The sequence below is a fragment of the Pochonia chlamydosporia genome, chromosome 5 (assembly GCF_001653235.2).
Source record: "Pochonia chlamydosporia 170 chromosome 5, whole genome shotgun sequence".
NCBI classification, from domain to species: domain Eukaryota; kingdom Fungi; phylum Ascomycota; class Sordariomycetes; order Hypocreales; family Clavicipitaceae; genus Pochonia; species Pochonia chlamydosporia.
Window position 1 is genome coordinate 3904553 of NC_035794.1, and position 22093 is coordinate 3926645.

The 22093-nt window shown below is 49.4% G+C and overlaps 8 protein-coding genes across 8 annotated transcripts; 3 read left to right on the forward strand and 5 right to left on the reverse strand.

Moving 5' to 3' along the window:
• Positions 1–1341: 1341 nt before the first annotated feature.
• On the forward strand, positions 1342–4226 carry VFPPC_16338 (ankyrin repeat protein; the record flags this gene model as incomplete). The annotated part of the gene is made up of 3 exons (XM_018294091.1): positions 1342–1398; positions 1462–1856; positions 1925–4226. 3 exons carry the CDS (start codon positions 1342–1344, stop codon positions 4224–4226), a joined length of 2754 nt encoding a protein of 917 aa, XP_018142686.1.
• Positions 4227–5475: 1249 nt separating this feature from the next.
• VFPPC_06481 (cycloheximide resistance protein) lies at positions 5476–7278 on the forward strand (the record flags this gene model as incomplete). The annotated part of the gene is made up of 3 exons (XM_018285507.1): positions 5476–6268; positions 6328–6666; positions 6719–7278. 3 exons carry the CDS (start codon positions 5476–5478, stop codon positions 7276–7278), a joined length of 1692 nt encoding a protein of 563 aa, XP_018142687.1.
• Positions 7279–9515: 2237 nt separating this feature from the next.
• VFPPC_17912 (hypothetical protein) lies at positions 9516–10109 on the reverse strand (the record flags this gene model as incomplete). Its single annotated transcript, XM_018285509.2, has 1 exon — positions 9516–10109. One exon carries the CDS (start codon positions 10107–10109, stop codon positions 9516–9518), a length of 594 nt encoding a protein of 197 aa, XP_018142689.2.
• A 453-nt stretch (positions 10110–10562) lies between these two features.
• On the reverse strand, positions 10563–10820 carry VFPPC_17911 (hypothetical protein; the record flags this gene model as incomplete). Its single annotated transcript, XM_022429584.1, has 1 exon — positions 10563–10820. One exon carries the CDS (start codon positions 10818–10820, stop codon positions 10563–10565), a length of 258 nt encoding a protein of 85 aa, XP_022285362.1.
• A 2939-nt stretch (positions 10821–13759) lies between these two features.
• VFPPC_06484 (leukotriene A-4 hydrolase) lies at positions 13760–15856 on the reverse strand (the record flags this gene model as incomplete). Its single annotated transcript, XM_022428514.1, has 5 exons — positions 13760–14173; positions 14242–14636; positions 14705–14811; positions 14867–15005; positions 15067–15856. 5 exons carry the CDS (start codon positions 15854–15856, stop codon positions 13760–13762), a joined length of 1845 nt encoding a protein of 614 aa, XP_022284330.1.
• Positions 15857–17468: 1612 nt separating this feature from the next.
• VFPPC_06486 (ribosomal protein 35) lies at positions 17469–18875 on the reverse strand (the record flags this gene model as incomplete). Its single annotated transcript, XM_018285511.1, has 2 exons — positions 17469–18283; positions 18365–18875. 2 exons carry the CDS (start codon positions 18873–18875, stop codon positions 17469–17471), a joined length of 1326 nt encoding a protein of 441 aa, XP_018142691.1.
• Positions 18876–19240: 365 nt separating this feature from the next.
• Positions 19241–20271, forward strand: VFPPC_06487 (60S ribosomal protein L4 precursor; the record flags this gene model as incomplete). The annotated part of the gene is made up of 3 exons (XM_018285512.1): positions 19241–19267; positions 19333–19441; positions 19496–20271. The coding sequence occupies 3 exons, from the start codon at positions 19241–19243 to the stop codon at positions 20269–20271; spliced, it is 912 nt and encodes a 303-aa protein (XP_018142692.1).
• A 179-nt stretch (positions 20272–20450) lies between these two features.
• VFPPC_06488 (CDP-diacylglycerol-glycerol-3-phosphate 3-phosphatidyltransferase) lies at positions 20451–22090 on the reverse strand (the record flags this gene model as incomplete). The annotated part of the gene is made up of 3 exons (XM_018285513.1): positions 20451–21417; positions 21472–21824; positions 21896–22090. 3 exons carry the CDS (start codon positions 22088–22090, stop codon positions 20451–20453), a joined length of 1515 nt encoding a protein of 504 aa, XP_018142693.1.
• Positions 22091–22093: the final 3 nt, after the last annotated feature.

Here is a 22093-nt window from a genome sequence, read left to right on the forward strand (position 1 = left end):
CGTGTTGGTATGTCCGAACCGTAAGGTCCGGCCAGCCTGGTGGCGTATTTTGTGTGGGTGCATAATCCCATTTCGGGCACCGTGCTACTATTCACTGATCAAAACGTCAACCTGTGATGATATTATGACTGCCTTGTATTTCTATTTCTATTTGAATTGCATTTACCGGGCGAATCCACACGATGACTCGCCCGATGGGCTTCTTTTCCAGAGGTGTATTTATACCTGGATTCGCCCTCCGGTGACCTGACTTTCTGCGGTTGCAAATATCCGCATTGTCATTTGACTTACTTTGGGTATAGGGCATCGCTGTTGTTACGACCGAGTCACGGCCTGCGATGTTGACGACGGCCATTACGAATACGTTCTAGTTAACGGGGGGTGGTTTCGCAAGCCGGTCGATTCGATCCGAGACGGGGAATATACAGCGGTATGGGCGACTTCATGCTACAATACAGTTGAGCAGTTTATCAAACCATCGTCCGCCTTACATTGGCGGACGGTTGTGTCACAGATAAAGGTCACTCTCGACTAACGATTCACAACACGCCAATCTTCGCAACAAACTCAGCGTCGCGGTTATTGTACGATGTTTATTCGATGGGCCCTTTTTTTGTTTTGCGATAGTTGCCCATCAAGGAAATGTTCCGGCTGTAGCGCAGCTTAGTTGACACCGCCATTATGCGAAAGGAGCCAACTCTGGACACTGACAACGATTCCCGAGGAGCATTAGCCTGTTGAAAAGCTTGGAAACTGCAAAAAACAGGTCGGGTTGTCAAAGTTATGGCGATCTAGCACAGAGTCTCTGCGCTCATTGTCTCTTTATTCCTGCAATAGGCAATCACAACATGCAATTCCCGTCATGGGAATTGGTAGGCTACAGAGAGTAGCATGGCCATCGAAGAATACATACTACAAATATCCCCTTGTTGAATACACCATGTAGTTCCTTGACAGCCCCCGAATACTTGCCGCGTAAATACGTTGCCGTCGTTTAGACTGAGCAGCAACAACAATCATACACTTTGGCTCGAGTGGGCGCTGCAACCACAACATCTTTTCACGCCACATTGACAGCACATTAATTCAGCTGTGTTCAGCATTGCTACATTGAGCCAAGCGTAGAGATGGAGGGCATCTGCACGGGAATAAATGAGGGGCACCGTCATCGTATTCATCGTAAACGTGAAACCCATTCACTTTCCCAGAAAAAGAGACGATCTCCCAGCTTTAGCCTGTCACGTGGCTGACGGAAGGCAACCAGCAGCCAAAATTCTTGCCAAGCATGAATTGACATTGAATTTGGTGTCGGGTGATGCGTAGAGTGATACTGATTCGGCAATGGATCCTTTGTCCATAGCTAGTAGCTCGGCTGCTTTGAAGGGGTCATGTTTTGAGGTATATCGCCATGAATCTCGCTCAGAAACGTTCCAATGTAACCTAAACTGACCGTGGTTCTAGCTCGTTGGATTCACCAACAGCATTGTACACGACAAGGTACCTGATGAAGACTCAACTATAGCCGGTCTGGGTTGGGATATTCACTATGTCTCGCAAGTATTGGACGATATTAACCTCAATTGGAGGACCGGCTCATCCGCACTGATGATGCACCCATCTGCCAGCTTGGGCATGTGGCCAAACATTCAACACAACTTGAACAGCACCGGAGTGACCCTAGAGGGTCTGAAAAAGGATTTATTGCCTGTTGTCACCAGCGGACGTGGTGGCGGTTTGCGAGGTGCCAGTTCCAAGGCATGGGCTTTGGGCCGGCGAGTGAAGGCGATAGCATCGAGGCGACAACGGATACAAAGTCATCACATGGCTCTGAAAGTCGGCGCAAACTTGATTAGAATGTGAGTCCAGTAATGGCAACCATAGTAGTCTTATTAGGACTTTAGGAATTATACTAACAGTTGAATAGGGGCATGGCTTTGCTGAGATTTGCGCCTCCTCATGAAATGCAACCTGCCTTGGCTGTTCTCGACATTGAGATCAGGAATCTCCAGACGGCCATAGAGAATGTAAGGCGTATATCCTGGATTGATAGCGCTGATGAAGCTGAACGGCAAGGGATGGCGGTCGTTATGGAGGGCTTGGCTGCGGCAGCTAGCTCCTTTTACTCCTTTGCGTTAACGCCTGCTCCTCCTCTTCCTCCTACACAACCTTCGTGGAATTCAGCTCACCCAAATTATAACCCGGCACCTGGTCCTACGCAATCACCATGGAACCAAGCAGGTTCATACTACAACTCGGCGCCTCCTCCTCCTTACACGCAGGCCGTACAGCCTGGGCCTACACAAGACGAGGGGTCAGAAGAAGAGTCGGACGACGGGAGGTATCCGACAAACTTTATCTTGGCTGCTCGAGAAAACGACGTGGCTGAGCTCCAGAGACTGGTGGCTAGGGGTGAAGATATTCTGGCAACTGGAGAACACGGGCAATCCCCTGCGTTCTCTGCTGCTGCCATGGGGAAACTTGAGGCCCTCGAGTACCTCATCACCCACGGAGGCGACTACCAAGCTGGAAACGAATACGACTTCACACCGCTGAACGCAGCTTGTAATCATGGCCAGCCGGATGCGCTAGAAATGTTGATACGCTATGGCGCAGACTTTCGCAAACCATCGTGTGACGGACAGACTCCTTTGTACTGCGCAGCAAAGTTTGGTCACCTCCGTTCAGTCAAGATTCTTCTCAGCCATGGGGTTGACAAAGATTTCATTCATCCATTAGACACGCAGAATGTGTCACCTCTCAACGCGGCTGCCAGCAACGGCCACCACGACGTTGTCAAGTACCTTATCGAACAAGGTGCAGATTTCCACAAGCCCAACTACCTGGGCCAAAATCCAGTCAGAACAGCCGCGGAGGGCTGCCATGTAGAGACGGTGAAGCTTCTCATATCGTACAACGCGGACATTCGACTTCCATCCAACGACGGGAATACACCACTGCATAAGGTAGCTTCAAAGGGCAACGTTGAACTCGTGAATCTGCTCCTGGACAGGGGAGCAGTAATTGATGCGCTGACACAAAGTGGTGTAACGCCATTGTATCTCGCAGCCGACTCTGGACATGCTCCAGTAGTGAGGATACTACTGGACCGGGGAGCAAATCCCAATACCGTGGGAGAATCGCAATGGACGGCACTTAACACGGCAGCTGACGAGAACCACACCGAAGTTGTACAAATTCTCCTACAGCGAGGCGCAAACCCAAACATACCAAACAAGAATGGCTGGGGGCCGCTACACTCAGCTGCTAAAGCAGGCAACGTCGAGATTGTCAGGTTATTACTACAAGCACAAGCGAACAAAGACGCGGCCGAAACTGGCGAGGGTCACACCGCACTGTATACAGCTGCTCAAAATGGACAAAAAGAGGTTGTCAAGGCGTTGCTGGAATTTGGTGCAGATCCAAACCGGTCAAGTAAAGGGAAATGGACGCCAATTCACTCAGCCTCTGGTCGAGGATACACGGACATTGTACGAACTCTTCTAGCCTTTGGGGCAGTTGTTGCAACAGAAAACGACGATGGCATGACACCTCTGCACTCGGCATGCAGTAATGGTCATTTAGACATTGTCAGAATGTTGTTGAGAAAAGGGCCCCCTCAGTCAATCAAGAGCAAGGATGGCTGGTCTGCGATTACTTCAGCTGCTGGAAACGGGCACACTCAAGTAGTAGAAGCACTATTAGATCGGCAAGAGAACATAGAAACGCGGAACTCCAACGGCTCGACGCCATTGGGAATTGCTGCGTCTCAAGGATATGCTGACACTGTCCGAATGCTGATTGCTCGCGGGGCGAACTTCAGAGCTTCCAACGATAGCAGTTGGGTGGCTCTCCATTCAGCTGCCAAAGGCAATCATATCGAAGTTGTCAAGATTCTACTCTCAAGTGGATGCGACATGTCTATTCAGACAAGTGTGGGATGGACGCCGTTGAACATTGCCGCAAACCACGGAAGTATGAGTGTGGTGCAGTATCTGCTTTCGTGTGGCGCTAACCCAAATATCCCACAAGAAGAGGGTTGGACGCCGTTACATTGCGCATGTTACGAGAACAAGATTGACATTGTTCACGCCTTGCTACGGGCCGGCGCGAACCAGAATGTGCGAAATAATAACGGACGAACTCCGCTGGACTTGGCCATCTCCAAGGGGCATCGGGAGATTGAGCGGACTTTCCTTGAAAAGTCATTTTCGCAAATGAGGGTTTGATTTGCTCGGGACGTTGACTGACTCGTGTTGCTGACGACAGATGATACTCTTGACACGTACTGAGTCTGTCAAGCCTTGTTGTCCACGATTTAGGGAGTCTGCGTCTGCTCGATCTCGAATCAAGAGGCATGTTGGCAGAAATCGTGAGGAGCTAGGACCAAATAGAAGCTCGTGTCTTCTTATCCCTTCGCCGATATAGCTAACTCGTATCGAGAGCTCGGAGCTACATCCGTACCATATTTGAGACAGTCATAAACCAGGAAACGACGGTACTAGGCGAGATGCGACAGACGTATAGTTAGCATCACGGAATGGGATCTCACTGGATCTTCAGACGACCAAGTGCTCTTCCATACCACCGGCCGCGAGTACGGAGTACTCCGTACAGGTTTAACAGATAGCACACATCTCATCAGGCGGGAACTGCCGCCTATGCACTTTACCCATTGTACTCGTAGGACACAATTTGCCGGTTCGAGATTTCGCATTTCTCCATGGAGCAAGGCTGATGGTACTACACGTCTTCTAGGCACTGAAACTTGTTGAATTAACACCGGCCACAACAAAGTGTGCTTCACCTACTTCAACCAACAGAGGTTACACTGGGAGCAGTGACCGAATTAGTATGACAGAGCTCAGCCAATTATGGAGTTCCAACACCCGTCCTTGTGTTTCTTTGGATGCTCTTGTGTGATAACACTTGGTCGTACTCCGTACGAAGTGTTGGTTGAGAGGAGGCCGTGCGCTGGATCCTTATGGCAATTTTGGCCATGCGTTGAACTGCCGAGACTCTCAACGAGCCTTATTAGGCAGACGCGTAGAGTTCTCCTCCGGTGGATGTCTGGACGTCGAGCGGGTGGCGCCTCCGAGGTGCGACGTGTGTAACTCGGAGATGTTTGTGATGAACAACCCCAGACTAAGACCCTGACTTGTCGAATTCCGTGGGGCGGAGACAACAAGAAGGCGGAATTTTGAGATTCCGGGGTTGGGATATGCCCGATGGGATGACCTATGCAGTTTCCCATAGCAGATTTGGATCAGATGTCTATTAGCAACTACCTCATTCCATATATAACTTTTGAGGAAGCCCACTTTTAGTTTCTATTCCAAGCTGACTGCAAGTTCGTAAAATTCCACCAGAACTCGAACGACAAGTCAAACAAGACAAAGTTATTCCTACCTCACAACAAAACTCCCCCATTCAAGAATTGCAACCACCTTGAAAACCGTAACACAATCTGCTAGGCAAATGGCAGATTTGGTGCGCGATGCGCCAATCGGGCAGCTCTTACGATGGCTTACCAGCAACCGGTATCTCCAATATGCTGAGGAGGTCCCTGGGTTTGAGATACCCACAAGTTGGACACGGAGGTTCAGCAAAGACTCTGATTCCGGCTCGTCGTCTGACAATGTGCTCGCAAGCAGAGCTGAGGCTTCCCATGCAGCCACCAACTCTGTAACACAAAACGTCGACGGGGCTGACGAAACGGCAACTACATGGAACAAACAAAGAACTTCGTTTACAAGGTGCGAGTATTCTCACGATGAGGACGTATTTGCCGTGGATTGGTATGGCAAAGATGACCCCGATAATCCGTACAACTGGTCACCTAACAAGCGGCACTTCGTTACCTTCATCATCTGTTTATACACTTTTGTAGTTTACATGTCATCATCAGTCTACATAAACTCTACCAAGGGAGTAATGGAGAGATTCGATGTAAACATAGTTCAGGCTACTATAGGATTGTCTCTATATGTGCTGGGTTATGGCGTCGGACCACTAATCTTCTCGCCACTCAGCGAAATACCATCAATCGGTCGAAACCCCATCTACATCACCACAATGGTGATATTCGTCGTCGTATCAATACCTGCAGCATTGGCAAGTAGCTTCGGCGAGCTTATTGCGTTGCGCTTTCTTCAAGGGTTCTTTGGTTCTCCGTGCTTAGCTTCGGGTGGCGCCTCGGTCGGTGACATCTACAGCTTTCAGTCTTTGCCATATGCTATGCTTGCGTGGGTATCTGCTGCGTATTGCGGGCGTGAGTTCCTTCCTTTCATTTATGAGGCGTAGAGTGGTTGCTGACAGAATTGAATGTAGCGGCTTTGGGCCCCTTGCTGAGTGGCTATTCCGTCCCTGCAATGAATTGGCGATGGTCTCTATTGGAGACTATATGGGCCTCGGTTCCTGTCCTGTTTCTCATGTTTCTCTTCCTCCCGGAAACGAGCAGCGCCGGTATATTGTATCGAAGAGCGCAGCGACTCTCCAAGTTGACTGGGAAACAATTCGTCCTGCCGAGTCAACTCTCCAAACCGAAGGCATCGGCTACTTCGATCCTAGTTAATGCCATCATCAAGCCAGTTGAGATTACTATCAAGGATCCTTCCATACTATTTGTACAGATATACACGTCCATTATTTACGGAACCTATTATTCCTGTAAGTTCACAGACCATCACTGACCCTGACCCAAGCTAATTACGAACCGCAGTTTTCGAGGTCTTTCCACTTGTATACCCCGTCTACTACGGCATGAATGCTGGACAAGTCGGCCTCGTGTTCCTCCATGTTCTCGTTGCCTGTATACTAGGCGTTATTACCTACATCCTATGCCTGCGCTATCTAGGCAAGGGTGGCTTAGCCACACAAGAAAGCCGTCTGCTTCCCGCCTTGGTGTTCTGCTTTGGGCCAACGATAGGTCTCTTCATGTTCGCCTGGACAGCTAGAGAATCTATCCACTGGATTGTTCCCACTCTTGGAGTTACCATATACGGAGGCAGCGTCTTCGTTGTTCTGCAGTGCTTATTCATCTATATCCCCATGAGCTATCCTCAATATGCTGCCAGTCTCTTTGCCGCGAACGACTTTTTCCGCAGCGCGCTGGCGTGCGGTAGCGTGTTATTCGCACATCCCTTGTTTGGCAATTTGGGTGTCGCCCGAGGTGTGAGCTTGTTGGCAGGGCTAAGCGTTATCGGGATTATTGGCATGTGGTTATTGTATTGGTATGGCGCGAGACTCCGTGCCATGAGCAAATTTGCAGCCACAACATGAGGTGTTCAAAAATGGTCGAGGTAGCATAGAAAGTGTGTACCTTTTACTAATAATACTCCCTCGAAAGAACTTGCATTCTGAATAATACACTGACTTTGCCACAATTCGTGCCCATTCTCACTCAGAGGGCGAGCCAAATAATTCCATGTGAACGTGCCCTTCGTCGATACCCATCAACATCAAAGCTTTGCTCTGAGCCTTCATAAATGGTAACGGTCCACAGATGTAGTAATCTGCCCCAGGCAACATGATCATGTCCTTGATTTTGCTTATCTCAACCCGTCCCACGAAATCGTAATCGAACCCCTGTTGATCCTGATCCGTGACCTCTTCGTAGAAAACTGCCCGAGAAACTTGGGGGTTGTTGACGACAATCTCAGCCAAGGCAGCTTTCATAGCATGTACGCGAGAATTTCTCACGGCGTGGACAAAGACAACTTTTCTTGACTTTGCTTGGTCCACCAGAGTCTTTAGCATTGCCATCATGGGAGTTAGCCCAACACCTCCGCTCATAAGCACAACCGGCGTCGTTTTATTAATGTCAAGCACAAAGTCTCCGAATGGCATGCTAATGTCCAGCTCCGACCCCACGGGGAGGTCTTCGTGAAGAACGTTGGACACCCGACCAGCCGGATGAGTATCAGAAGCAAAGGCTTTCTTAACCGAGATTCGAAATGACTTCCCGTTGGGAATGTCAGACAGACTATACTGTCGCGGTTGGTATGACCCGAGTTCCGGCACGAAACAGCGCACGCTAACAAACTGGCCGGGTCGGTACGCTGGGAGAAGATCTCTGTCCACCGGCGTGAGATGGAAGGAGATGATCTCGTCGCTCTCCTGGACTTTATCTGAGACAAAGAATTTTCGCCATCCCTTCCAACCGCCCGGAGTTGCGAGTGCATTCTGGTACAAATCGCTCTCGTATTGGATAAAAAACTTGGCAAGCTGCTCATATGCCGCTCCCCACGCATCAATAACTTTATCGTTGGCAGCAGAGCCCAGCACAGTCCTAATCGCGTCCAAGAGTCCCTCCCCAACAAGAGGATACTGCTCTGGAGTGATGCCCAAACTGGCGTGTTTGTGACCGATGCGAGAAATCGTCGTTTGAAGTGCGGCCGGGTTATCAATATTCGATGCGTACGCCCACACAGCGTGTGCAAGAGCAGCAGGCTGCTCGCCGGTTATTTGATGTGTCGTATTGAATACATTTTTCAGCTCGGGGTGCCCGTCTAGTAGTCTTTTGTAGAAGAGCGTTGATTGCGATTCCGTGCTGCTCCAGTGCGGGAATAGTAGACTTGACGATTTCGGTTTGCTCTGATGTAAGAGTTCGTCTTGGTATGGATTTGAAGGCTAATGACTTGCACGCCTGCCACGGTATAGTTGGGCGGCGACGGATGAAGCGCTGAGCAAACATTTTGTCTTGTCAATATGTATTCTAAAGGCTCATGAAAGATGGAAAAGGGAGGTATTTGCCAGTGGTTGAATTTGCAAAGTAATTGATGCGGTGACGTTGGAATGCTTCCGGATGCGGTTGCGGATCCTCGAACCAAGAGCTAACTAACTCAAACCAAGTTGATTGATCGATCGTAGTTCCCGTATGCCAGATCCCCTTCCCCACTTAGCGTCGACTTTTCGAGCCTCAGAAATGAACGGTTTGTGATGTCGGCTCCAGGTTGGTACGATTGCTCATGACGAGTTCAGCCCTCGGAGGAGGTGTTGTAGTTTTGTGCGACATTTCTGTGCAACAACTGCCAGTCGGTGGTGTGAGCTGTTGCACTGCAGAACGACGGTCATAATTACGTCAATATCATTCGATCAGGGCCTACAAAGTGGCTTTTCAGCTTGGCTTTCATTCACTGTTGCAGACTTCCCCTCATACTTGGAGGCTTGGTTTCTCCAACAAGCTAGAGACCTGGATAGGAAATAAGGTCCGGTGTACCCGGGATTTCCATCAGCAATGTCACGGCCAAATTAACTCTGCAAGGTGAGCAAATAACGGCGGTTAGCATAGTCACAAAGGTGTTAACGAGCAAGTGGAACGAATCCTACTTTTTAAAAAGCCAGCAATTCAACACACCTAGTCAGAAAGGGCCTTTTCGTCACCACTTTCCCAAATACCTGGTATAAATTTAGCAGGAAAATCAACCAGCCATCGTGCAGAGTGAAAATAAATACATGAGCTGCATGCTGGTGGTTGTTCCGACTATCAAGTTCGACCGACTATCGAGCCAAACTCTTCAATTCAACACCTCCTCTTCCGTGTCATCCCATAATCCCGCCTCTTGGAAAGCAGCGATCAAATTATCCACCCTGTAATTCTCAGGGCTCTCCGCGATGTTCACAATGTTGATTGGAAATTGGGAACGGACCTGATTGGCAATCGCCTCTTTCTTCTCCTGACTGTCCTCGTCGATAATATCGCCATAGTCCTTGAGAAGTCGGGCATTTTCTGCCCCTAATGTGTGTCGAAATAGGCGAAAGGTCGTTTCCGCAAGAAAGCAGTTCTTCGCATGGCAATACATGCCCTTGCCGGCGAGCACCATGGTCGACCGAAACAACTCCGCCTGCTGCAATAGCAGCCCTGATCCAGAGAGAGCTTTGCAGCTCATGAAGCCGAGGACAATTAGAACTTGCAGCATGAAAGGGTCGTAGGAGTCGAACCCGTGGCGAAGATAGTATAATCTCCACACGGTTTCAAGTCGGATTTTGGTATTTAGCAAGACCTGCTCTGGGCTTTCCCCTTCCACCTTATCCTCATCATTCTCTTTATCTGACTGGCTCGTGGTGACGAATGGTTCGAATAAACAGAGCACCACGTTGAAATAATGCATGCTGTTTTCCAAAGGAATTAGCCAAAAGAATGAGTCTATGCTTGACGAAAACATGTCGAGAGACGCGGCGATAGAAGACTCACTGCTGCAATAGCTGGAAGGGGAGGACAGCATTTTGGACCGATAGCGACGGGGGCAAGTTGTGATACCAGTATTTCAGCCTCCCGTAAAACGACCATGTCTGTTTTAGTGATAGTTTTTCTGGCTTGCTGGGCTGTGGGAAGGCAGCCGTCGAAATATCGTTCATGATAACACGAAACTCGGCCATGGCCTTGATGTAATGGGCGTGGTGTATACGAATCGGGTTCTTATTGGTGGGATACATGATCCAACTTTCTGGATACCACTTTGGAACCTGCGATGGGTCGGGCATGAGATCACGCGGCGGTTGTTTGACGAGCGGCGGATGAAAGAAGTGAAAGCAATATGCTCTGCCAATATCAATGCGTCAGCTCAGACGCCAAGGGTAGAGAGTGACCTTTGAGTCAGAAAGGACGAGCGAGAGAGAGAAAATGAGAGAAGAAAGAATGATGCATACGCTTGCCAGCAAAACACCGCCCACGCAGTATTAGCACGGGCTACTCTCATTTCGCGTGAAGTAGTCGCTGGAGGCACTTCGAATAGCTCCATCTGTTCAGACATGGCCAACGCCTGAAGCAAATACGACCAGCCAACCTTGTCTATCCCGTTCATGTTGCATGTCAACGACATCACCAAGTCTGCCTGAATAGTGGTTAAGCTATGATTTCCCGCCTCGAGATCTCTAAGTCTTCTTGCTTCGGCTAGGAATCTGTATTGTAGGGTCGACGGGTTCCAGTACTCCGCCCGCCTGGAATCTTGTTTGTGTCCGTGCTAAAACCAGACACAAACATTAGCACTATGACATTGATAGACTTGCCCTCGTATAGGAAGAGCCAGACTCACACAGGCTGCTGCGAGAATAACGTTGACCAGGAGAGAGGAGCAGAAGCGCTCACGTCCCGAGACCAAGTCATCCAGGAAGAGATCCCTATTGAAAAATGGATGGGCCGAATACTCGAAGAGAAAATAGATGTTCAAAAGCTCTCTGAGAAGCTCTTCGTTGGACGTAACAATGGTCCACTTTGACGGCATGCTCTTGTCGATTCGGTGATCAACCAGCCTGGCTGCATGATAGGGCACCATGTACTGGGTTTGATAATCTGATAAGTCGTCTCTTGGTTCAGATTGTCGCCGTTCCGTCTCCGGTCGTTCGGTAGACCACTTGTAAATGGCTGATTCGAGATATGGGTTGTTATTGTGTTGCAGGAGGACGCTTGGTATCTCATCACTATATGGAAATGTGTAACGATACCACGATTCCGGTACCAGTGATATCTGCAGCAAAAGATCCCCGTCCTTTAAATAGCGCAGAATGGTCCCGGCATCGTCACCAGCCCTTATACGTCGAAATATGTCCATGGCTACCGTTTCGTTTTTCGACCGCAAAATCTCGTAGAGCTCTTCGAGGGCTTGGAGTCGATCCTCCATGTCTGCGAATTTCCTCTTTGTCACTTTAGTCGCCTCGACATCGGGCCACTCGCATGGAACTCCTCTGCGAACACATTGACCGCATTCCGGATGGACGCCATTGCACTAAAGTGTGAGGACGGTTGTTAGATGATGGTGCTGACCAGAGTTGGCGCGAGCAACAACAAAAACGGGGCGTAAAATATTGGGCCGAGGGGATATTATACCCGTTGTTTTCTTCGACGGCATGCCACACATGCCGTATCAGTACCATGTCGTCTTCGAGGCTGTGACTCTTCGTCGTCTTGCTGCAGGAGTGATAATGGGGTGGCCGCAGGGAGAAGGCGCCGCAAAGGTCTAGAGCTGTCACTTCCGCGTCCATCCATGCTGTAACAGACCTGGACACTCCCTTGTGTATAGTCTCTCTGGAGTCTGGTTGTGTGACGTGCCGTTGATAGATACCTGTGTGCTTTCGTACTTGTACATAACGTCGACGTTACCGAGTGCAAAGAGTCTGTGATGCTTCGATTACGTAGGGGAGACAACGGAATTCATTTGGTTCCCAAACTCGAGGAAGTTTGTGAGCCATGTTGCGCTAGATCATCAGCTCCACACGAACTTTTATGAGCCACGGGAAAAGCTGACGGATACTACTGTACGTTCCGGAAGCCACCTCAAGTGCGTCGTGGTGCCTCACAACTGGTTCATCTTGTGCAGCCAACCCGTCTGTTAGCTCCTAACATTGGTCTAATGTTGCTAACTAGTTCTTGCAGTTCCCAAATCTCAACTTTGGGGAGAATCCACTTGGATTTCAGCGGCACTGTGGTATGACAGAATAGTGACCTCACCGTCCACAACCCCGGACCTCATGACACGCCGACTCAAACGGTGGCAATAGTATTGACAGACAGTAATCTGGGGCTCTATTACACGCAAAGGATGCAGTTTGGCCGCAATTGGTTGAAGGTGCAACGCAATTATGGTAACAGTTGAGCCACGCATTTGCCGACAATCACGGGATGGTTCGAAGCGAGCGGTTTCAGAATGTAATGACGCGTTTCCCCGAATTTCCATGTCCAAGATTTTAATCTAGTCGTTGTCAATAGCGATTTTTCTATCTCCTTGACTCCATATGTGTCACAGAATCATGACACGTCGACGCATCTTTCGTTGTGGGCGTTTCCGTGGCCGCTTTTGTGTCCATTTCAACGCACAACAACTCTTCTAAACACCAATATTGGGCTTACAAACCAGCCAATACGAAATCTAAACCATCACTTATGGTGATCCCAATTGTTACTCCATGGCATGCCAAAAGTCGATGAGAAAATGCATCAAGAAGTTGGGCTGCCAAGGGAGGTCGCGTGTTTTACGGCCCAATAGCAATAGGATTCCGCACGCCGTAATCAGCCGCCAGTATATTTTGCTACCGGGTTATTGCTAGGCGTGGTGTCAACGTGATAGGTCCTCTTGGCCTGTCTGACAAGCTACCCAGAGCCCAAGATCCATGACCCCTGAAGCCGTTGAATCGGCGTGTTATGAGGCCAAGCTCTGGTGGGTCTTTCGGCTTTGCAAAAGGAAACGAGTTTGTTTATTTTCTTCAATGAAGTGTTCAAGCTTCCGTTGATGTGTCTGTACGAGGCCCGAGGCACGCTGAGAATATTGTTGCCGGCCTCTGTCTCTTTTCTAATGCTTCTGTTCCGGCCAACTTTGCGGTGGCGATACTTGCGTGGGCCAATCTACAAACTCTCTCCCAGCCAGTCCTGTCTCCAATGTTGGGAAACTAAATCCACGGGGTATCAACACATAGAAGTGGTGCCTTTCTGTCAACACGAACGACACGACACAACGTGATGTCGCAAGAGGCCAAAGCGGTACGTATCTGCACCAACCCAACCTTGGAGCTAATCAAAGATGTTGGAAGGGCTTCCAGCTACCCACCCAGGGGAATACACTGTACGGGTTTCGGGAAATATCCTTGGCGGGTGGTTATGGTGGCTTCGCTACCGGAATAGCAGACCCCAAAGCCAAAACTAGAGGTACATCTCACTATGTACTCTTTCAACTTTGCACTGTACGTTCTACACGGTACTGGTTTCATTGGTGGTGTGGCAAATATATATGCATAAGAGGGGGCTGCTGCGACATCTATCCCGCCCCTACTACCTATATCCAGTACCTTTCACCTTTCGCCCAATAGCTTGGAGCTCTTTATCAACCAATGTAGCACACGTAGGATGATAGAAGTACCTGTTCTTTTCGAATGTAAGAACTGCCAGGTCGATATCAACTGCTGCCAGCGCTTTGTACAGTTGCCGAACATAGCGAAGCGTGCCTATCTGGCCCAGGAAGTCTGCCACACCGGAGAGCTGGGTCACGTCGCCAGCTCGCAGGGCGATTTGGTAATATGCTGTCCTCAATATTGCATTAGTACACGATGACATTTGGTACACCGTTCCCAGCGCTCGGGACTGTGAAACAGAAAGCGGCTGTTCGAAATCGAGAATCGCGTTCAACAACACAAGTTTCTGGCTCGAGGACCAGTCGCGAATATCATTCTCAGTTGGAACAAATATCTACCGATATCGAATTAAATGTGTCCACTGATGCTAGTTGCCGATGGGAAACACGTGGAAAAACCTACTTTATCTTTCCATGCCTCTGCTTGCTGATAGCATGTGTCCACAAGAGATGTGTCATATGACGGCTTTTCTGGCAATCCCGGCTGGCAAAATAATTCTTTCCATTTAATTGATCCCAGTTGATCTTTTAGATGGACATATTTCGGGTCTGCAAAGAAAGTGAGAAACGTTACCTGAAACTCGTTCGAATCCAATGACTTTTCGGCCCAAACAGTAAAGTAGTGGCGTATGAAGTCGTCGAAATTGTTTCGGCCAACAACTCTCTCGAGCAAATATATAAGACAAAATCCTTTCTCATAAGGGATCGAGCAGAAGGCATCATCGGGGTGTACACCTGATAGATTGACGCAAAGCTTGGTAAACTCGTGGTCAGGACCAAGACGTTCCACATCATCTTCTACACGTACTTTATCAGTACCAGACCCTACACTTTTACTAGGTGTCGTAATTGGAACTGATACTTACGCAGTCGCTTCCAACCAAGGATGGATGCGAGGCCAAAGTACGCATCCCCATGTATCTTGGACGCAAGCCGGCGCTCAAGGTACACTGTCCAGCCCTCGTTTAGCCAGCTACTCCAATAATCAGAGGCACAATCACAGCGAACTTTGAGGCAATTCCACTCACTAGTGTTCCCAGCTAGCATTCGTAACAAGATTGCCGCTCCAACTGTGCGAAAGTTCGTGAGGAATAACGTCTCTCAAGCCTTGGCCGTCGCCAGTCATGATAGTAGGGGACGCAAAGGTAAATATGGGATGTTCCATTCCTACATACATTTAGTCAATGCCGCTGCATGTATGATTTTGCACTTTTCGATATCAACTTACCACCGTACGGAAAGCTAGGGGGCATAATCAACAAATTGTATTGACCCCAAACGTATGGCGTCAGTAACGCCTCGGCTTCTCCCATCAATGGACATATTCCACCTTCAAACTCTTCTCTACACTGCTCAATTTGTTTTGGGCTCGCAACTACGGATGAGTTTGGGCCAATAGAGGCAGTGGCCAAATTTCCTGAAGCCAACGCAAACAAATACGTAGGGATCGGGATATTCTGCTCAAAGAAATACGTTTTCTCATCACCCTTATTCTGTTCCCCTTTGGGAAGTCCACTTGAGACAACTCTACTTGGTGATGAGATGCTCATCGCGTATGTTGACTTGACATCAGGTGTGTCTTGACATGGGAACAGCGTCCGAGCATGTATCGAATAGCATTGAGAAAAGACAAATGAGCCGTCGTTTCCAGTTTGCTCTGGGCCCAGCCACAGCAAGGCGGTACACTTGTCAGTTGTGCGAAAGTTGATCTTAACTTTCACAATTTGCCCTAACGTTGCTCTGAGTGGCACCGCAACTTGTAATGGAGATCCGAGTGCTTTTGTCTCTGGACCAATCTCCCAGATAGTAGGTGATGAGTTGATTTCCACTGTTGCAACGCGGACAGATTGGCAATCCAAAACTACCTCATCACTTTGCCCATCTGTCAAGGACTCAAGGTCTAGGGTTACGTTGCCAGTTAACTCTCTGTTTGCAAAGTCGATTCGGAGGTCCAATGTTGTATGTCGTGTTCTCCAAGCATGATAGTTTGACAATGTACTCGGATCTCGTTTAGCCATGTTGTTTCCTGGGATGTAGGTCCGGGCCTGGTTAAGTGGTAGGTGATGAGGAAGCGTCCTCTTTATCGTGATTGAGGCTACAAGTCGGACGGCACTAATTGAGGCAGACTTCATTGAAGCAATTTCTTCTCTGTTTTATGCCTTCGGAATAGAGGAGCGTTGAAGAGCAGAAACGACACCTGGTGGGGGAATTGATGACATCAATTGAGGGTGCCTTACTAACGAGGCCATCCATTGCTGAGGTACTTCGTATTAAGAAAGAACCCAGGGCTTTTCAAACAGGGATCAATTGTTTGAAACTTTTTCTGCCAGTAAAGGGAATTTGAAGGTCAATCAGAGATCAACTTCTAAAGTAACCATCCGAACAGCAGGTTCGCAGTAACAACAATCTACCTGAACAGCAGCTCACCTTACACATCTAAAGCCAAACAATAAGAATACAAATCGCAGTTAAACCCCCGAGTAAGATCTTTACCCATTTTTCGTTACACTCTCCGGAGTCATATCATCAGCCAGAGCAACAGCCTGAAGATCAAGCTCCTCAAAGACAACATCAAACCGTTCCTGCAGCTCCCGATGCCCATCAAGACATTTCCTAGCTTTTAATTTGATCCCTTCAATTTCTTCAACTGACTTGGCGTCGTACACTTCCACCATGATTTCATCCATCTTGTCCCATACCTCTTCCCCGAGAGTATCCTGAGGGGCGGCGTAAGCACTGGCATTGATTGCTGCTCGGAAGGGTAATGGACTCCAAAGTTACCTTTATATCATACTCAAAATGTACACTGTTTTGCATATTTTCCAATAGTGATGACGTGTCTTCGTTTGGAAATGCTTTTTGAACTTCTTCGACATGTTTGGCTTGGGCTGCCAGTCGCTCTTCGCGGGTCTCCATTTTGGGTACGACAAAGAAGCCGCTTTTCGGACACGGCAATGGTGTGAGAGGTACGTTATTGGGTTATTGTCAACACCTTTCGCTGTGAGATAGATTAATAGCCTAGAAATCACTGAACAGATGCAATGATGAGAAATAGTCATGCTCAAGTTGATCTGTCTTACCCCGCAGCACTATCGTTCGGTACCTACCTTGGCAGTCAATGTACGTCACATTTCGGGATAGTTTTTGCCGTCGTTGACCGTATCCGGAAACTCTTGAATGTCATACGGAAGAAAACTTTACAGTCGAAAAATCAAGAAGCGCGGACTATCAACCTGGAAAGCAGAAGTACCCGATGTTGTGTAGAATCATATTGCGGCCATGGCTACCCTAGACCTAACCGCAAAATCTTGTGTCGAAAGCTTGCAAGTAACCATGCGAGGTACAAAGTGACGGAAAGCATCAATTAAATGGTACACGTTCGTGGACGGCTTGAAGTGACTCGATATGTCAATCGGGAGACGTGTGTGCCCAAGAACAAGCTCGCCAAGACCGTGTCGTCAGATGGATCAGAGAGTACAGGTGATAATTGTGTGTACAAGTTACTCTACCACTGAGTTGATCTGATGGCATCATGTTTCTAAGAAAATGTATAGTTCTACATGATATGGCTTTACTTTTCTGTAAATATACACCAATATAATACACAGCCTCGCCACCCCTCCAAGCCATTTACCTCCTCTTGATCCAGCCCCTGGCATTGGAAATACCCTTGATACGCTTGGTATACTTCCAAAGATGACGGTACTTGGGACCCTGCCGCTTGGCTTCCCAACCACGAGGCTTCACAGGAGGCTTCAAGCTGTGCACCCGCGTAGGACGTAGCTCGACCTCAGAGCCAGGGATACTATGACGTGCCATGACGGCAGCCGTATTCTCATCCCACACAGATCGGAAAATGTTGAAGCCAAATGGTGTGAGGCCAAACTTGGTGCGCATCGACTTGAGAGAGAAATTGTCCCGCGCAGAATACAGCTCCTTCAGCTTGGAGACGTCAATCTTCTCGCCGGGCTTCTGCTCGAGGAGATAGATACCCAGTCTGTGGTAAGGAGCGCCTTTCTGTGAAAACGCCGGCATCCAGGGGACGGCCAGCTGATCGTCGGCGAGAATCTTGCTCAGCGGGAGAGACGTCTGGGTTGGGCTGATGGGGATGTTGGCAGCGAGGTAGTGGCATCGCTTGGCGAAGCTGTCGTTGTCGATGTCGGGAACGTCGGAATCCAGAACAACAATGGTGACCAGGCGCTCGCCCTTGTCGAAGACTTGAACACGCAGGCGGGGAGCATTCTCGCTCACAAGACTGTCCACGATTTCGCCAGGGGCAATTTTGGACTGGCGGAAGAACAGCTGGACGTCGGCGGTAGGTTCGAGCTTGGGCAGAACATCAGGAACGATGTTGAACTGCTTGATTCGCTGGGTGATGAGGCGGTGATCGTACGAACGCCATTTCTTCTCGGCAAGAGCCCGGTAAATCGGCTTGTTCATGTCGCCTGCACATCATACATAGTCAGTATTCGTAATGTGCACGATGAGAGACCAAAACGAAGTGCTCAAAATATGCACCAACTCACCTAATCCGTCTTCAAATCGCTTCTTGACCAAGGGGTCATTCGAATCCGCCAGCAGCTTCAATCGCTCCACCTCCCTCCTCAAGCTGGCCAGCTTGGTATCCTTCATCTTCTGCCCACCTTTAACATCGGTTGCATCCTTCTTCTCCAATTTCGCAATTTTCTCCAGTTCGGATCTAATCTTGGCCAGCTTGTCGTCGCGATCAGCGGCCAAAATCTTCCTGGCCTCCTGAAACGCCTGGTACGGCAACTGCTCGAAGGGGATATCCTGGGTCGTGCGCATCGCCACCCGTCGTCTTCTCGAGCCAATTGGCATCTTTCCGGCTTTGATCAGTTGGGCTTCGAACTCTGGAAGGACAGTATCGGGATTCAGATCCAAGGCGCTGGGTTCTTTGGCAGCAGCTTGGTCCTGAACCTCAGCGGCTCGAGGCGCGCCCGTCGTGAATGGCCGGACTGCGCATGGCTGCCGCAATTGCCTTGCGAGCGGCCGCGCGACGGCCTGACACCGTGACATTTTGTGTCTGTCACGATGGTTGTGTGAAGGGTTGTTGACGCTGATGGTCCTTTTTTGGACCTCGAAGCTGTCTGTGGTAGAAAATGCTCCAAGTCGATAATTTGAACATTGGCACACGACGGCCCCACAAAAATTTCGGGGGTCGGCGCGGAACAAGCCGTTCGGCCAACCAACAGAGTCGAAGAAGAGGTCATGATTTTTGAGTGAAGCACTTTGCAAACCAACCAGCAATTGACAGCAACAGCTTCGCACCGCAAGCCTACATACCATCAGCTCATGCGAACCAGGGCAATTGACACGCTCTGCTTCGTCGCCTACTTCTGATGATGGCTTCAAAGACGACGTTGGGCTGCCTCAATGAGGCAATGGCTGCACTGAAGGTGTCTGCCAAGGTATGTCCACAAACCATCAGCAACTCTATCCCCCGACTCAGTCACCATACTCACCTTCCTCGCAGCCCGTCAACCTCAGCAAGACCTTCTCCAGATCAATGGCCACCGAGGCATCATCACCAGAAATCACACGATCCGCAACGACACAATCCCTCGTCCAGTCCTGGAACCCAGGTTAGCACCCCTAGCGCACAAGAAGCCTTCCCACCTCAGCTAACACATCTTCAGTCTCAACTGTCCCTGTCACAATCCACAGCTTTCCCTCCCTTGAACCAACCTCCCTCGAGCAATGGTCCGTCCAACACCTCTACCTCCCCCTCCGCCGCGACATCCTCCACCACGCCATCACCTTCGAAGGCGACAACACCCGTCAAGGTACCGCCTCCAGCAAAACCCGCTACGAAGTCCACGGCTCTCACCGCAAGGTCCGTCCGCAGAAGGGCACCGGCCGCGCCCGTCTCGGCACCAAGCAGAGTCCCATCCTCCGCGGAGGTGGCAAGACGTTCGGCCCAAAGCCCCGTGATTTCGGGAGCAAGCTCAACCGCAAGGTGTACGACAAGGCGTGGCGAACCGCCCTCAGCTACAGGTACAGAAGGGGCGAACTGATCATCTGCGAAGATGGAATGGAACTGGCTATGCCGGCTGATTTTGAGATGCTGGCCGACAAGTACCTGAAGGATGGGCTGCGGGAGGCATACCTACAGAAATACGTGAAGAGTGTTTTGAGCACGCTGGGGCTTGGTCGCGCTGATGGGCGAACACTTTTTGTGACTGGTGACGTGAGGGAGAGACTGTACGAGGCTATGGAGCAGGTTCCTTGGGAAGGACGTGCGCTTGATGTGGAGGATGTAGATGTCAAGGACTTGTTGGAAACGGGCAAGGTTGTCATGGAGAGGAGCGTGTTGAAGGAGATGATTGAGAGGCATCAGAGCGATTTGGTCACTCGTGTTGCAGTTGGCGGATTGACTAAGAGTCGTCCGTCGGTTGGTGAGGTTGTCTTGTAAGGATAACACGGAGCTACTGTACAATTATAGATTCATCTGTATCAAAATCATCATTAGAACGCAAACAACCTGCAACTCGTTACGGTTTCCAGAGATGAAATAATATCCGTCCCGAGGATAATATACAACAAACCCCTAAGCACAACTCTATCGACTGGGTATCAATTCTATAGTACACATTACAATGCACCACCAACCAAAGATACAATCCACATGGCAATCCTCACCTTCAACCCAACCCTCCTCTCGTTCTTTGCAAAATCATCTCTAGTCACCTTCTTCGAATGCTCCTGCAGCCAAGTTTGTTCATCGCCAAGCTGCTTCTTCAATGTCTCATCCCTCGTGACAATCAACGCACCAACCTCCAAATCATGCGAGTAGCTCCGCTTTGTATAGTTTGAGCTACCGATGATGCTCATCGAGGGCGTCGTATCACCAGGCATAGTCACCCAGAGGCCCTTGGCGTGATATGTCCACCCTCCGGGGTGACCAACAGTACCAAACCGCCATTCCTTCAAAGTGATATCATTCTCACGACGGTTTTGATTGATGTTATCTAGAAACCGGCGAGCAAGGAGGACATACGCATCTGGAAGTAGACCCGATACACCCTTTGACTTGTAAAAGCCATTTGCCTCTGGCGCAGCTGTGATGACGGTGTTGTTCGTTGACGCCGTCCCAATGAGGAGCTTGGTTAATGAAGGAGCCGGGTTGAAGTAGCCGGCAGTGAAGGTCCACGACGAGCCCTGATATTCAGGCAGAGCAAGCTTCTGCAGAATGTGTGTGATGACAGGAAGTTCGGTAGAGTGGTCTGGCTGCATGACTTGGGAGAATTGCCCAAGCATATACACCCTCGTATTGCTAAAGTCACCCTTGGGTAGCTGTTCAGCCTGCGGCGCAACCAATTTTCTCAATGTCAGACTTGAGCTCTTGATAAAAGCCTGTGGATCGTCTAATGGTGATGGCGCGGAATTGGCCTTTGGCCAGGTAAGCGTAAATCCTGCATCTTCTTGCGACGGCTGTACCAGGAAGCTAAATGATCCAACACCGTTGTGAATGCGCCAAAAGTGCTCGGTCACCTCTTTTGAAGAAAACAGATGATATCTATCTTGTCGATTTGTAAAATAGTCCGTCGACAAGTTCGCACTGATAAACATTAGTCCATCTTCAGTCCTAGACAGGGAACCTTCCCATACGAACCCCGACAGGATAATTTCGTCATCAACTCCATAAAGCTTCATATGCTGTAGACCCCAGCCCTCGTTTATCCTATTCGGAATATACTTTTTTCTCAGCCCAGTCAAGTTTGGCGTATGATACATGCGAACTTCGACTCGATCTGCGCCAAACTCGGTAACAAGCGGTGCTAATAACGAAGCGCAGGATGGATTTGGCGCTTCTCGAGTGCCTCGCAAGCAGTCCGTTAGTATGCTCAGTTTCAGCTGGGGGTTGCGTCGCATGGCATCTTGGATGGTGTCGATGAGCTCCTTTTCGGATTTCCCTATGTATAGCGTCGATAAGAATATTCGTTGCTTTGCATTGCGTATCCGATCCTGTCTGAATTAGCTGTCACATTCCAAACCACATCCTGATTCCTTATCGGCAATCGTCGATAGTGTTATACCTTTAACGTTTCGTAAAATTCGGCTGGTGTCTTGATAACACGGATATTCTCGCCTCGCAAATCAAAACTCGGAGCCATGCGGTCCAACTCGCTCACAATCGGCACCAATGTCCCAACACTGAGACCACTTCCCGATGCTGCACCTGTTGAAGCTCCTGACGGTGCAGTGCCAAAGGCTCTGCATTGCGCCCGCATAGA